Source organism: Gymnodraco acuticeps, unplaced genomic scaffold (assembly GCF_902827175.1).
Source record: "Gymnodraco acuticeps unplaced genomic scaffold, fGymAcu1.1, whole genome shotgun sequence".
Taxonomy (NCBI): domain Eukaryota; kingdom Metazoa; phylum Chordata; class Actinopteri; order Perciformes; family Bathydraconidae; genus Gymnodraco; species Gymnodraco acuticeps.
This window is the reverse complement of record NW_022992310.1, coordinates 326,649-343,750: the sequence shown is the minus strand read 5'-3', so window position 1 is coordinate 343,750 and position 17,102 is coordinate 326,649. Positions and strand designations below refer to the sequence as shown.

General features: G+C 41.2%; 1 protein-coding gene across 1 annotated transcript in view; it reads left to right on the top strand.

Annotated features, from left to right (window-relative positions):
* The first annotated feature begins 876 nt into the window (after positions 1–876).
* The window catches only part of si:ch1073-396h14.1 (disintegrin and metalloproteinase domain-containing protein 10), a 58,299-nt gene continuing 42,073 nt past the window's right edge, over positions 877–17,102 (top strand). The window contains exons 1-5 of the mRNA XM_034208256.1: positions 877–998; positions 6,177–6,381; positions 7,907–8,054; positions 8,805–8,923; positions 9,548–9,703. Of these exons, the coding sequence (XP_034064147.1) occupies positions 6,318–6,381; positions 7,907–8,054; positions 8,805–8,923; positions 9,548–9,703 (487 nt within the window). The 5' untranslated portion in view covers positions 877–998; positions 6,177–6,317. The remainder of the gene's footprint in view (positions 999–6,176; positions 6,382–7,906; positions 8,055–8,804; positions 8,924–9,547; positions 9,704–17,102) is intronic.

The following is a 17,102-nucleotide window of genomic DNA, read 5'->3' as shown; positions in this document are numbered from 1 at the left end:
CTTTAACCTTCAGTGTCTGAGTGTTGTTGTGGGTAAGGTAATGACCCTGGGCCAAAGATTGCAAAGTATAAGATTTAAACACGATGGGGGTGTGTGCTCAGCCTTTGGAGTATTCTCCGTCTAGTAAGATAGTGAGAGATTTGAGAAAGTGCCGTATGCAGCGTTTACATGTTCACCAAGTATCAACAACAGTGATTGTGTCACGAACGAGCTGAGAACCAAAATGCAACACACGGGAAACCAGGGAGAGTCGGTGAGCAGCTTTGTTATAAAGTGTCTCACTTGAAAAGTTCTGACATGAGATAAACCGGCTGACAGTAGGCAAAGGGCTGGTCGGGGACAGGCGAGGGTTCCAGGAGTAGGCAAGACGGGAGACGCAGGTACAGGCAGGGTCAGGAAACAGGCGAAGCAGGCTGGACAGGGACAGACAAGGTCGAAACCGGGAGAGCAATCTGGGAGGTAATGCGGGAAAGAACTGCATGCTGCGAAGTACGATCTGGCACTGAGGTGAGAATGAAGGGGGCCTATAACCTAGTGGAGCTAATGGGTGTAACAAAGTGTGAGAGAGAAACAGGGTGTGACTACCAGGTGATTAAGGCCGCTACACACCAACCTGAGACCAAAGAACGCGTACCGAAGGCGTCCCGACTTTTACGTCCGCTACGCCGCCCGCCTACGCCGCCCGCCCACGAACACTCCGCAAAGACTTCAGTCGACGAGTGGCAATAACTGTCCTTACCAGCAGGCAGCGGTAGTGTGTATTCATCATTCAAAAGAGGCAACAGCCAATCAGAGTGATTTCTTTGGCCGACTTTCTTTGGCCGATTCAACAGCGCGGGAGGTGTGAAAATATGCCGTAAAGCAACGACGGTGCGGGACACACCAACCTGAGTAGGGCGCCGCGAATGCCCGACTGCCTCTGACGGCCTCTGACTCCCAAAATCGAGTAGGTGTGTCAGGGCCTTAAGGTGACTGAGAAATGCTAATGCAGAAAATAGGTAAGTGAGGGAGCAGACTGTGACAGATTGCAAATCATCCTGACTTGATCCACTTATATCAACATAATTAAGAAAGGCAAACTTCATACTGTTATTGGTGAAAGTGAGTAGACACAAAAAACTGAAAAAACACGAAACAAAGACAACAAATCATAGTAAAGGAAATCATTATGAAGATATGCATACACAAAACAGCAATCAAACAAGAAAATTAAACTGTGAATGACTGAATAATCCCTGAAACTCCATGTTTTTTATGTTTCATTTTTAAATACTGTCTCTAGAGGGAAGCATTGCATTGCAAGAGGAATAAGGAAAGGCTTCCTGTCCGCGCCTGAGAGTATACACCTGTGTATCTTATTTAAACAAATAAAAAGATTTAAATGACTACCAAATGTATATTGTTAACTGCAGAATCAAATTAAAAGTCATGTACTTTTCTGCACTCAACATCCACAAATATTAAAACAAAATACTTATTCTGGACAATAATGCACTCAAATGGCCAGTTTTATATATAAGACTATATAAAAATTCATATATAAATATTTAATATAAAATAATGTATTATATTACATTATTGCCTCTGCATTGGATTTTTATCGGACAGGGTAATAACTTCATAATGAACTACGTCTGAAAGCAGAAGTCTGGGGCAAATAATTGCAAGTCTCTTCAGTGAGAATTTCAAAAGTGAAATTTTGACAAAAGGCATATTTTGAAATGCATTGTGGGACATGTAGTTTATGGGCAACGTACTTCTGTAAATCGCAATGTAACCGTATAATAAACATATTATAATCTTTGCAAGCTCTTGTGGGGCCGCATGAAATGAAGTCATGGGCCGGATTTGGCCCCCGGGCCTTGAGTTTGACACCCAAACCAAACAGCCAATAGATGATTGGTACGATATCATTTATGAATTCTTTGTAATGGAAAGAATAACCTTCTCTTTGAGGCTCCAGGAACTTACATTTGAGGACATTTGGTTGAAATGGAAAGTATATATTACCCCGATACGCCCTTCTTTTGTTTAACTGTTTGAATCTTTTATTTAATGATCTATACTGCCAATGTTTTATATTGAAAAGAAAACACCCCATGTTCTTGTGTGCTTATTGTTGTTGTTTTGTTAAGAAAAAGACGGACCACTCTGTCAAACTATTTAACTACATCTATATTTACGTATATAACCATGACTTGCTTAGATTTATGATATCAAACTAATTGTTTCCACAATATTCTATTCATATTTTCTCCAACATTTTGTTAAGATGTTTTATTTATATCTGGATCTAAAATGCGTGATCATGTTGAAATATTTTGACAGTTCTTAAACACAAATAGTTTAAAAGTGCCCACCGTCATGTATTTGATTTGAATCTAAAAGAATAACATGATGGACAAACATGGCCTTAGTTTTCTGAAGATCTCCGCTGTCAGACCGAGGCATTGATAACGAGACAGGGATGGATGGCAGCGCCCTCATCAGTTCATCTCAGATCTGTGTCGAAGCCTTGAACACAATGCACTCATTATGGAGAGAGAGACACAGACTGGATATTGTGCGCTGCCCGGGTTTGTAGAAAGGGAAGCTTGCAGCCCTTTGTGAAGTGGGTCAAGTCTATGAAGGGGTTACCAGTTGGCTATGTCAGCAGAATGATGTGATTTCATAATTCCCATAGCCTATGAACCTTCAGAGAAACCTGCTGAAGGCCAGCACTCATTACCACGATCCTTTGTCTGGCTCTCAATACTGACACATTTGCGGGGTCAGATTGGATGTTGTGAGTAGTGTTGGTTTGAATTAGCTTCAAAGGGAACCAGAAACCCCTGTGAACACATCGCTGTGAAGCAGTGAGCAAACCTCTCGAGAGATTCACATCCGGGCAAAAATCCCGAAAGGAGAAACGAACATGAATCTTGAACACAGGGGCGAGAATCTAAACGTGGACGTGTTCCCAGAAATGTCAAGATATAGTATTGCAGTCTGCAAATAATTGTACATGCATGTGAGAGTTTGCCATTCTTGTAACAAGACCTGAGTTCCAAGCATTTTGGAAACACTTGGGAAATGAGCAGATTTAACTTCTGAATGCTTCCTCTGTCAAGATCCTGGCTATGTAAAGTGCTTAAGAAAAGAAAAGCATGTTTGTATAAACATGAGGGTTTCTCAAGAAAAAGCACTCTCCGTCTAAAGTCAACGTCCTAGAGTAACCTTTCCAGACTTTAAATAAAGATAATTACAGGAGTAATACATATTTTACAAGAGCTCTTCAGGAGAAGTGCAGATGTTCCTGCTCAATTGCACCTTTCCATGACATCTTCATTTTATTGTTATGTTGTCTTTGGATGGGATCACATGCAAAACCTCAAAAATACCTTATTCAAATGCTTAAATCGCTTAGGGGTGAAAGAAGTACAGTAGCAAGTTGGTCGACCTCCACATTGGAAAGTAGGGTGTTGTGAGATCTCTCAGATTAGAATAATAGAGCAAGGTGACATTTTTTGCAAACAGGTGAATGTTATGGATGTTCTAGTTCACATGTTTAACAGTTTTAGGGCCTGTGGTGTGTGTGTGTGTGTGTGTGTGTGTGTGTGTGTGTGTGTGTGTGTGTGTGTGTGTGTGTGTGTGTGTGTGTGGTGTGTGTGTGTGTGTGTGTGTGTGTGTGTGTGTGTGTGTGTGTGTGTGTGTGTGTGTGTGTGTGTGTGTGTGTGTGTGTGTGTGTGTGTGTGTGTGCATATTTGCCTGTACCCGTGGGTGTGACGTCACCGCTTGGATCCGGGTGATCCTTTCTCAGCCAATCGGTGTGGAGCAAGAGGTGGTCAGAGGGTGATTAAAGGACAGGGGGGGGGGGGGGCTGTAACCCATTGTGACCTGAGGGCTGAGGCCATGAGTCAGACGTTTATATGTTGTCTGTAGTAGAGTCTCAGGCCAGGAAGCTGTCGGTGACATCTGCTGCTGGACGTGACCCAACCTGAGAGAGCTGTTATTGATCGGGGTGTTAAGTCATCGCTTTAACCACAGTCAGGTCAAATGAATGAAATATAAATCCCCTGAAACCTCCTTCAAGATCAGAGTTGTAAAACTTCAGAAATGAAATGAAAACGACTTATTAAAGGTCCCATGTCATGGCCATTTCTACTGATCATAATTCCATTGTTGAGGTCTACTAAAATAGATTTATATTGTTCAATGTTCCAAACTCACATTGGTTTCTCATACAGCATCTCTGTATAGTATGTGTATTCACTCTCTGTCCTAAACGGCTTGTTGCAGCTCCTGCCCCCCCCCTCCCTGTGAGCCCAGTGGCCGTCTGCGAGACACCGCGGAACTCAGCCTGGGCACACACACACCCGCAGCCTGGCTGGGAGTTTGTGTGTGTGCTCAGGCTGAGTTCCACGGTGTCTCGCTGTCTCGTCAACCCCACACCAGTGAGCCAGCTCACACTGTCCCGCTCCTCGCAGCAGCGAGCCTCGCAACGTCCCGCCGAGTGTGTGAGGAAGTCCGTGGATTGGTCCAAATGTAACGGCTCTGCGGACGTTACGTTACGTCACTATACCCGAAATACGTCACTAAACCCAAGAAGTAAACAATGGAAAAAGAGAAATGTCCAACGAGGCGTTCTGGGGCAGCATAGACAGGTCTTTTCTGTGTTAGAGTTTTACTCGCTACAGGGTACTTTGAGGGTTTGTGACTCTGCAGACCGTTTACATGCAGAAAAAGCTACATAGCTACAAGGGGACGAGTAATAACCTGAAAAGCATGACATGGGACCTTTAAATGTTTTATGCTTTTACTGGACATTTATGATTATTGTGGTATCGTAAAATACCGTAATAAAGTATACGTTTTCATTTAATCTGTACACATACAGTCGAAGGGGTTTACTCGTTTGACATGATTTACTTGCAGCACATAGTCCTAAACTATCATCATCCACTGGCTTCTTCTTAAGCCTTGGCTGATTCCAGGGGAAATGTACAAGCTAAATTATAGAGTTGGTTATCTGCCTGTTAACATATCTGCCTGGCTCTCTATCTCAGCAGTAAAAAGAAACATCTTTAAGACTATAGACTTCTTGAGATATTTATGATTCTGATAATTTTACAGTCAGTGATTCGCTACAGTTCAGTGAGTTGTTGGACTCCTGTGGAGGAAAAGTTTGCTGTCAGCACATTTGAAACTTTCTCTCTGCAGTTTCTAAGCTGTAAATATTGAATATATGTTAAGAGGTCATTGACCTATTTTAGCATACACTTCTGGATATGTGTGCATGTTCAGAAACCATCCATTTCTTATGCAACACAGATTGGTGGAATGATAACACTGATACAGATAAAGATAACTTATCTATTGCTTACTTGGATTTCACATTCAGGAAACTGTTGCAATTCCTCCATGCAGAAATAGAAAAACCTTTGTGTTACTTTACCTAATTTCCAGGTCAAATTGTGTCCCATTTCCCTCTTGAGAAGTTGTTGTTCCTCAAAACTACCTAAAACTGTCACACTTTGTTTAAAATGAGCCCACATAATACCTTTGGCACAGTGTGAGTCATAGTAATAATTACTTCCTTCTCATATTTGGAACCATTTTAAGACTTTCTCTACCACACACCGGTCTATATTAAGACCGGAGGGACGATTTTTTTTCTTTATCAGGAAATAAAAGTAATTCAAGTTCAAAATGTGGCATTTAATATCAATGACGTGTTATTGGAAATCATTTGACTGCTTGGTCAAGGGTTAGGGTTATGGTTAGGGTTAAAAAGTGGCAAAACATTGATACAAACATACATGGTCTCCACTGGATGAAAACTAACCACGTTGAGGATCCCTAGAAGTTGTACTTGGACATATGTGATACATGCAAACTAACATGCTAACTACATGCTAATGTATTTAGCCTAAAGCAAAGCTGGAACCACTTGGCTGTAGCTTTAAAATACATATATTGTCTGCTTGTTGTTGTAATAACTACTGTATGGTACACTGACCACATTTCTGAATGTAATACTTTGGATTATTTTACATTTAGCACTTTTATAGTAAGTACAACTCCAACTCCCAGGCCCTCCCTTTACTGTGCAGAAAACTCATAACATGCTAGCAAACAAGTCTCAATTTGCCTCTCTACTGTCGGTGATCGTATCTCTTTGGCTTCATCTTCCCAAGAGTCACATTCCACTGTGGGAAGACCACAGGAACGAGACTGCTGAAGAGAAAGGTATGGGATGAATAAGAGATACGGGTGTGAGTGCAGGAGGAGAAGGAAAACACAGTGAAAGTAAACAACAACAAACCAAAGAGGAGATCATGGGGTTTCAACACTACTGGCTGCTGCTGCTGCTGCTGGTCGACTGCCACCCACGGATTACAGGTAGTGTGTGTGTGTGTGTGTGTGTGTGTGTGTGTGTGTGTGTGTGTGTGTGTGTGTGTGTGTGTGTGTGTGTGTGTGGTGTGTGTGTGTGTGTGTGTGTGTGTGTGTGTGTGTGTGTGTGTGTGTGTGTGTGTGTGTGTGTGTGTGTGGGTGTGGGTGGGTGTGGGTGTGGGTGTGGGTGTTTATGTTTGCCCTGTCTGAATATTCCTGTCCAGCAACATGAAGTATGGGGGGTTGTTCGAGGATAAAGTAATGTGTGTGTGTGTGTGTGTGTGTGTGTGTGTGTGTGTGTGTGTGTGTGTGTGTGTGTGTGTGTTTTGGGTGGACTGGCCTCTTCTGTGTTCAGACATGCCTCACCCTGTCCTCTCAGGAATGCTGCAAAAAAGCGGCCCTCATCCAAAAACGTTCAGTGATGTTGGGAAATGTTTGCCTTTTTAAGGATTGATAATCACGTTTTCTTTTCAGAATTCAGAAATCCTTTTTAATTATTTGGAAGAACCGAACTTTACCTCAGAAAAGGGACAGTGCAGATGTTAAATAAGTGTGTTAAAATATTAAATTAAAGAGGCAAACATGCTCGTTAAAGTGTATGACAACACAACGATGAAAAAATATGTAGCAGCATAATAAAGTACTGACCTCCCAGTGAGTAATAACGATAATTATCACTAAAAAGTATACATTGCACATGAGCTGTGTTAACACTACTAGTGTGATTCACTCAGGAGGGGCACAAGTAATACAGTAATAACAGCTTGTACAGGATAGTGCACGTCTCTAGATCTTTATCCAGTTAGTCAGCACTTTCACATTCAACACTCATAGATTACAGATTAGGCAATCCATGTTGGTCTGACGGTGGACATTTTAGGTCAGTCTGAAAAGTGGAACCATAACCCACATGTTTTACAGACAAATGAACCGATTGCTTCTTCAATACAGCTTTGACATATGCTAAATTTAACACATCAACATCAAGTGTGTATTTTTCATTTGCAACAATAGATTGTTTTGCAGTAAATATTGGAAGTTAAAAGGTTTCAAAGAAAGAATGCAGAATAAATAGGTGGTTCAATCTGAATAAGTGAAGTATTAAAAAAGTTTAACAAGATCATTTGATTATAATTTATTTATTTCATTGTTTATTTGGCAGGGACAATGCACAGTAATGAACACTTAAAACATTAAAATGTATCAAGTGTAACAGTAACAATTGTCCTTAGTTTTTCCCTAACCTTTGATTTAAGATATCCAAAATGACCTAATGCTGTGTATTCATGTTTCAGTTGATTGTTTAATATGTAAGCATACTGAAGATACATTCCTTATTAAGATGAATGCTTCTTGCAATGACTTCAAATCATCTTTTAAATATAATGACATGTCTTTCGCATAAAAGCTGATTTTATGATTCTAGGTTCTGCAGTGATTGCTTAATTAAATAATGGTGAAAGTGGACATTGTGCATGGGTTCTCTATGGTGTGAAGCTCTGTGAAATGACTGCCATGTCTTCCTTTTTTCCAGGTGCCATGAGTAGCATCAGTCCGTATATAAAGCATTACGAGGGCTTGTCATACGACAGGGAGGATCTTCACAGGAAGCACCTGAGAGCCAAGAGAGCCTCACATCCTGAGGAACACACATTACAGCTGGATATTACCGCTTTCAACAGGTAACTATACATATCTCTCCTCTCATAACTGTGGCAAGTGTTTGTAAAGCCCTCCTAAACATAAACAATCTAGCTTAAAGGGGACCTATCATGCAAAATGCACTTTTTGATGTATTTTATACATAAAGATGTGTCCCCGGTGTGTCAGGGAACTCACAAAGTGTCAGGAAATAAAACCCTCTCTCTTTTCCTCCGTACCCAAACCTCTAAAAACGGGGCTACAACGGAGCTGATCCAGATTTGCGTCCGATATGAAGTAATGTGGACCCACTTCACTATCAGAAAGTTGCTATCAGAAATAATGCCCGACTGTTTTGGACGTAATATGGTCTTTGTTTACATTAGCATCGCTAACACTCAGAGCTAACCTGTACTGGAGAGCATGTGTGTGAAGAAGCAGGATATAAAAAAAGAAACTCACCTTGTGGTAAACCCGTGAGAAAAAAAGCATTTGAGCTCCAGACTGTTTCAGAGATAATCCTTGATGTGACATAGACATGTTTTTTATATATTTGTATATATCTGAGATCTATGCTATTGCCTAAAAATAGCATGATAGGTGACCTTTAATATACAGGTAGGCCTATAGTATTCTTCTGTTTGTACTTCCTGTTCCTAAATCCATGTATCCATTTTTGTATTATAATAACGTGTGTCAACAATGAATGATCCCTAATTGCCTGCTGTTGATATATCTGCATGCCTTTCACTAGCTTTGACCACATCAGTTGTTTTTTTTGTTTTCCTCAGAACTTTCCGTCTGCTTTTGAAACACAATGCAGAAGCTTTTACCGAAAATGTCATGGTGTTCAGGAAAAATGGTTCCACGCCGGCTGACCTCTCCCACTTATACTCAGGAAAACTTGAGGGTAAGTATGGCAGGCATATCTTTAAACAGTTTACCTGTGATTATCTGAATTTACTGGTATTAGGCCCAGTGGCGTAACAAGGTTGTGATTGGCCCCGGTGCAAATATTGTTTTGGGCCCCCCTCCTATCGCCCCAAACATAAGAAAAATGCGCTCACACACGCACGGACATACACAACCACTCAGCAACTCAAAACAGCCTGCCCTGGCCTCAAACCACCACAACCTGACAACGGCACAGCGAACTAAGAAGAGGATTACACCTGTTTCCTTGATGTTTTAGTTACGCCACTGATTAGGCCTTTAAACACACAACATCAACAGTTATTTAAAGCCTTTAAGGTTTCGACATCTGTAAAACAGCTGGATAAAACATTTGGATACAAATCTGTTTGTGGTAAAACATTCCTGATTGATTGTTATTATTCGAAGATCAAAGTAAAGCATTTGGAAAGGTCAATTTATTGCTATCTCATATTGCTGTTCTGAGTTTATATCCTCATGGTTGGATGCACTTCTTGTAAGTCACTTTAAATTCAATTTATTATGTCTGTCCGTATGTGAGTTATCTCTGTTTAATTTCACTTCTTTGACCTCAGACATGTTGTCTCTCCTGGTCTTTTAGGAGAACATGGTTCAGCCTGCCATGGCTCGGTGTTACAGGGTCAGTTTGAGGGAACCATCCACACAGAGAACGGCACCTATCATATAGAGCCAATGGAAAGATACACCAGCACCCACACAGACCACCACTCTATCATCTACCACGAGGACGACATGGGTGAGCAACCTTTGGATTTATAGTTACTGTAAGGACCTCGCCTTTTTTGGCACTACCCCTTTTCCCACCTCCAGTTCCAACGCTTATGTCTTATTTCTTTCAGTTTAGCACTAGCAGCAATGTTAATATGGATTATAAGATCGGCTTCACTGCAGTGATCGTATGGTTTCACAATAACAAATACATTGTCTGTTAGTGACTGGCAGGATAACAAATGAAAATGATCTATCTATCTATCTATCTATCTATCTATCTATCTATCTATCTATCTATCTATCTATCTATCTATCTATCTATCTATCTATCTATCTATCTATCTATCTATCTATCTATCTATCTATCTATCTATCTATCTATCTATCTATCTATCTATCTATCTATCTATCTATCTATCTATCTATCTATCTATCTATCTATCTATCTATCTATCTATCTATCTATCTATCTATCTATCTATCCATCTATCCACCCATCTATCTATCTATCTATCTATCTATCTATCTATCTATCTATCTATCTATCTATCTATCTATCTATCTATCTATCTATCTATCCATCCATCTATCTATCTATACCTATCTATCTATCTCTCTCTCTCTCTCTCTCTCTCTCTCTCTATCTATCTCTCTATCTCTCTATCTATCTATTTATTTAGAACTGTGGGGGATGTTAACAGTGTTCGGGCTGAGGCCAAAAGTAGGATAATCCTAGTATGGTGTGACTTTTGAAGGAGAGGGAGTAGAGATTAGGACTGAAGTAAAGGGGAAGGTATGAAGAAGAAGAGGAGGGAGAGGAACGGGTAGCTACTGTCAGGGGTGGTAGAAGTATTAAGATGTCTTTCCCAGAGATGGCAGAAGTACACACATCCTTTACTCAAGTAGAAGTACAGATACTCGTGTTGTCCAGAAGACCTGGCAGAACCTACCCCATCAGCTGTGGCCTGTGCCCGATACTGGCAGAACAACATCTGAGATTGCTACGGACTCGAAGAAGAAGACTCGTGTTTAAAAATACTCTGGTAAAAGTAGAAGTACTGACTAAACTTCTTTACTCAAGTCAAAGTAAAGAGGCTTTGAAATGTACTTCAGTAAAAAGTACCCATAACTAGCAGCTGTTTTAAAGAGTACCTGACCTCCCTTTATATTAATAAAACAATAATGTCATTGTTAGCTAATGAATGTTTCCATGCTTTAGTAAAGTACTGATACCAGAAAAATGTACTTAAGTACAGTAACAAAGTATTTTTACTCCACTACATCCCACCTCTGGTCTTTCCAAAATACTATGGTGGAAACAATTCCTAGTTGATTAGTGATGTCAGTTTGTGCTTTGTCCAGATGGCGGTCATCATCACTGAGTGCCGTCAGATATTGCGTGTGTTGATAATTCCGTGCAGTAGTATTTCTTCCTGTGTGTGTTTCTCTGGCACATTAACAATTGCATGGGAATGTGATTATGTTCCAAGAAAGCATTTTCCTCGAAATTGTTCCGATTGTGCCAAAATCCCATCTGTATTTGTCCTTTAGTCTACACAGACTTGATGGCTGGCTTCCTCCCTACACCTCCTGCTTTTTTAAAAACCCATTCATGACATCCTTTACATGAGATAATGTTGCCGCTGACAACATCCTGACCTTTCATTCACATATCTGCAGGAAACTGTGAATGATTTGGCACGTGATATTTCAATAAACAATCAATGCTTTAGTACAAAAGTTAAAATAGGACACCTTGGGGCTGACATAATGCTTTTACTCCTGAGCGTATTTCCACTTCCTGCGGTTGTTGTGTGATGGCACGGAGGAACTGCACACTGCCAAAACTGCATCCCTCTCCTCTGTCATCATCCTGTTGGACCTGTCTGCTGCATTCGACACGGTGAATCATCAGATCCTCCTTCGCACTCTCCAAAAAACTTGGAGTTTCAGGCTCTGCACTTTCCCTCCTCACCTCATACCTGAAAGACCGTACCTACAGGGTGACTTGGAGAGGGTCTGAGTCCGACCCTTGTCAATTAACTACAGGGGTCCCTCAGGGCTCTGTTCTTGGTCCCCTCCTCTTCTCCCTGTACACAAACTCACTCGGATCAGTCATTAGCCCGCATGGTTTTTCTTACCACTGCTACGCTGATGATACCCAATTAATTCTGTCCTTTCCCCGCTCAGAGACCCAGGTCGTCGCACGCATCTCTGCTTGTCTAGCTGACATCTCTCAGTGGATGTCTGCTCACCACCTCAAGCTCAACCTTGACAAGACTGAACTGCTCTTCCTCCCGGGAAAAGATTGTCCAACTCTTGACCTGACAATCAACATCGGCACCTCAGTTGTTTCCCCGACTCAGACTGCAAGGAATCTGGGTGTGATCCTAGATAACAACCTGTCCTTCACTGCAAACATCGCTGCTACAACCCGTTGCTGCAGATACACGCTTTACAACATCAGGAGGATACGTCCCCAGCTGACACAGAAAGCGACGCAGGTTCTGGTCCAGGCTCTCGTCATCTCACGCCTAGACTACTGCAACTCCCTCCTGGCTGGTCTACCTGCATGTGCCATCCGACCTCTGCAGCTCATCCAGAATGCAGCGGCTCGTCTGGTTTTCAACCTTCCTAAATTCTCCCACACCACTCCGCTCCTCCGCTCCCTTCACTGGCTTCCGGTAACTGCTAGAATCCACTTCAAGACACTGGTACTTGCTTACCATGCTGCGAATGGATCTGGCCCTTCCTACATCCAGGACATGGTTAAACCGTACACCCCAGCGTGTGCACTACGCTCTGCATCAACCAATCGGCTCGCTGCACCCTCGCTGCGAGGGGGACCCAAGTTCCCATCGGCGAAAACACGTGGGTTTGCTGTCCTGGCTCCAAGATGGTGGAATGAGCTCCCCATTGACATCAGGACGGCAGATAGCTTGCACATCTTCCGGCGCAAACTGAAAACTCATCTCTTTCGACTCCACTTCGAGCGATAGAATTATTAACGAAGCACTTATATACTGATAAAGGACTGGCTTATCTAAAGCCAGTTGAGTAGCACTTGAAATGTTTGGCTCTATGAAACCTGATGTACTTATATCATTCTGTTTTCTTCAAGGTTGTGTCTTCCTGGTCGAATGTACTTATTGTAAGTCGCTTTGGATAAAAGCGTCAGCTAAATGCAATGTAATGGCAACAAAGGTTATATAAAGACCCCCCCTCCTCTTTGATGTAGGGTGTTGTGAGGTCTGGAAAATAGAGTACAGCCTGGTGGCTATTTTGCAACAAATGATCACATACAATTACTGTCAGAATCATTAAAACATTACAAAAACGAAAGGTAAGCAGTACCAAAAACTGAAGAACGCCATTATGATGTGGTTCTGATGTAGGAAGGCTGTGGCTCAGTGGGTTAGTGTCCTAGTTAGTGCGCTGTTCTTCGAATCAGACGATAGCAAGTTCAAATCCCACTGCAGTCATCATGTCGTTGTGTCCCTGGGCAAGACACTTCATTAATGTAATGATGTAAGACTTTAACATTAGGTTTTTTCTTAGCACTTCTTAACGTGGCTTGTGTGGTCATTTATTCTTTTATGATTCCTATGATGTTTTGTCAAGCACTTTGTGACTATGTCTGTGAAAAGCACTTTACATTGTACTTACTTTACTTACTTACTTACTTACTTACTTAAAGTTGAGAAGTACAGTAATATCCCTCAATGTGTCACAAATATGAAGATATTATTATTAAAGATTTGATCCTGAAACACTTTTATGTGAGAAATCCAGTTCATTTATTCACATATCAATTATATATTAAGTAACCGCACAAAGAAAAGTAAAGTAAAAGTAGAGTAAAGTTTAGTTTGAAAGGCCCTTTATTCATTTGGCGTCTCTGTCCATATATGTGTGTGTTTTTGTGTGTGTCTGTGTGTTTATGTGACCTTCGCCTAAAAAATACAGCTTAAAAGATTGGTAACTATTAACCTAGTACTTCCTTGAGATAAATCAAGAGTTACACAACAACGGAAAATCACTGGAAACCTCTTAATGGTTAACTCCAGGACTATAAATGTATACAACAAACCGAAAGTGATTGTATACTCAGGAAGTTCTCTAGTAATATCAAGGACATTGTGTGTAAGATTTAAAGCTACAGATACAAAGCTGTAAAAGATTCAGTTTCAATCATATATTTCGTCATGGTATTCTTTGCCACATTAAATTACACAAGCAAGGAGGATTTGAGAAATATCTCTTTGGCTGAACTCTCTGTGTTGCAGCAATGGCTTATCAGTCTTTGCATTATTGCTAAAGAAACAGCTGTTACAGTTGCGTGATTGTCCCTAGACATTAAGAATCAGATTAAGTGGAAAGCTGCTTTATCTCCACAGAGGGGAGGATGCGTGTTGATATGTGGACTACATGAGGCGTAAAATCTGGACTAAACAGAAAATCTCCCACTAAGCGTGTGAACCCTGTTATTTGTTAGATCACTTGAGCCGTGTGCTTAAGTAAATTAGAGGTTCAATCCAAGCAATGGACTGTCATTACTGAAGTGGAGTGCACAGACTCTCATGGGCAGCAGGGAGTGAGTTTCGTGTTAGGTTTAGGGTTATATATTGCACTTGAGCTAGCCAGCTAATAGGGCACTTGAGGGCATTTGGCGAGACCAAAGGGTCATTCTTGGGGCACTTAGGCTGTGACTTAAGGGCGAAAAATGTCCAACTGCAGATTTACTGGTTTAGAAAGAGGCATGTCATCACACTCAATGTGTCGGTCTACAAACATTTCCTGACCCTATGGCATTTGCCCTTTCTACCCTAAAGGCTAACATTTGACATGGGGGTCAAGTGTGCAGGTGTGTGTTTGTGTCAAGCCTATTGGCAAAAAGGGTATGTGGTAGTTTACATTTTTCACAGATTAACGTACAATTGTCAATGAACTGCATATCGTAGACCAGGGGGGCCACAGACAGACACATATATGAAGGGCTGGGCCACTCACTAGAGGTATATCGCCTCATAAGTTCAGTTGTAAGTTAGCAAAATCAATCAAATGTAGGTAAGTGATGCTTGTGAGTGTTGGCAGCTCATCCCTTAAAACAGAAGCCTCAGATTGATTATAATAAGGAAAAATAGGAAGGGTATATTTCAAGCTTGTAAATAAGTCATTGGGCTTTTTTCTTATCAACTAAGATATGTTAGGAAATGTTTCCAACTTTCATTGACTGAATTTATTTGAAAAGTGGTCTTATTTAATTAGCTGAGGGCCGATTCAAAATAGTCCCCGGGCCACATTTGGCCCCCGGGCCGTAGTTTGGACACCCCTGTCGTAGACTGTTGTGCAGCAGCAGGGAATGATAGAGAGTTTGTGTTTGCTTGTACCCATGGGTAGGTGGTCCCAGCTTTTGTACATTTTCTCTTGATTTGAGCGTTTAAGTGATGTCTCGCCCCCAAGAAACCAAACTGCAGAAAGCCCCGATGCAATAATGCATAAATATAATGTTGTGATAAGATAAGGATAAGATAAGAGGTATTTTATTGATGCCAAATTGGGACATGTTTGCATTGTAGAAACATAAAAAACAAAAAAATAAAACATTCCACATAAGTCGAAATTAAAGAAATAAACAATACTAGAATTGAAACATCTCAAAATAGAATTAAAGCAGGATTAAAAAGTAGAAAATATACAGTAGACCGTGATATAGACCATCAAATGAGTGTTGATGATGATTGGGATTGTGTGTTGCTCAAACATATTTGAACAGTGTTAAAGTCAAAGCTGGATTGATATTTAAGAGGCTCTGGCTTTGTGTTTTACATGACTGATGAATTTGCAACTGCTGGGAAATGTGAGTCCGGACTGAAATGTGACACTGATTTTACAATTGGGAAATGCCTCTTCTTCCAGCCTTTCACTGAGAGTTTGGCAGCTAAAGGAGCTTGATTCTTTGCTTTTCAATTGGCAAAGTTGATAATCTTTTGCACATTTGGCAACACAGGCGAGAAACATGAATCATCTTCAGTGTGATTGAGAAGGAGAAGACAGAAACTGAGGCCTAGAGAATGAGAACATGGGCAAGTAGAAAGGTCTGGTATTAATTCCTCCAATGGGTCAGTATTTAGACCCCCACCCCCACTCAGGCCTTGTATAGAATGAAATACTGGGTTGTGATTGGCTGCAGGACCTTTGCAGGATGGTGTGATCCAATCATGTGTTGCTTGTCTCTCACAGTAGGTCCAAGTCAGATCCAGGGGGTTACTATATTGGTGTGAGTGTTTCACATGCACACACACACACACACACACACACACACACACACACACACACACACACACACACACACACACACACACACACACACACACACACACACACACACACACACACACACACACACACACACACACACATTGCATTCCCCCTTGAAGGTCTTTTGGGTCACCAGTTCACTGGCACAGCGTTGCCTGATTCTGTCACTCTCACATTACTATAAACGGCATGTGAAAGTGATTATAAAGTCACGTGACTACTGTAAGTTATCTAATCCAAAGCCCTATTGTTTTTCACATGAATGTAACTGTAATAGTTGCATTTTCTTTAATGAGTCTCATTGTTGTTCACTAGAATTAAGCGATAACCAAAGAGTTTGTGCTGCGTACTCCCCACAGCCTCTGACCATGAACTCACTGCACTCTTTGCATTAAAGTCCTCAGGGCCCCTCTTGCATTTTTGTGAAATGTTGTGGTTGTTCCAGCGCAACACGACGGGCCATTACATGCACATGCAATGCCTCCCTCGGCTGCAATCTAAAAATTATTACAACAATCTGAACGAGGCAGACATCCCAGGGCTGTTGCAAAGCACAGTGAGTGAAATCAAACCAGCAGCTATCACAGCTGTGCCACAGACTGACCTATAGCCCCATTCATCGCTGATTTCCAAATGTGGATCCTGTTTTTATATTAAAAGGTGGCTGAGAATATCAGGATGCTTCTGTCTGGCATGCTGGTCACTAAGGTGCCGATTTAAATGAATTTCAACACTTACTGTATTCAAGGGGCCCTATATCCAGGGTGTCCGCGGGGTCTTAAAAAAGGTCTTGAAATTACATTTGACTTCAGGATTCCTGCATATACCCTGATATTACTCATTTCAGGATATCAGTATGTAGTGTCTCTACTGGGACATGTCTCCATGCTTCAATGTTCAAAAAGCTCTTTATGTTTCTCATACTGCCTGTGCTGAAGCACCTATTTTCACCCTCACTCACAAGTTCTCTGATAAAAAGCTTCTATACCTTTTAGGTCGTTCATTTATTTTTGGCATTCTTCTGCTTTTGAGTTTGTCACAAATTAGGATCGTTCTGCATAGAAAAGTTGATATAGAATTAATAACATTGACTTTTCTATCTT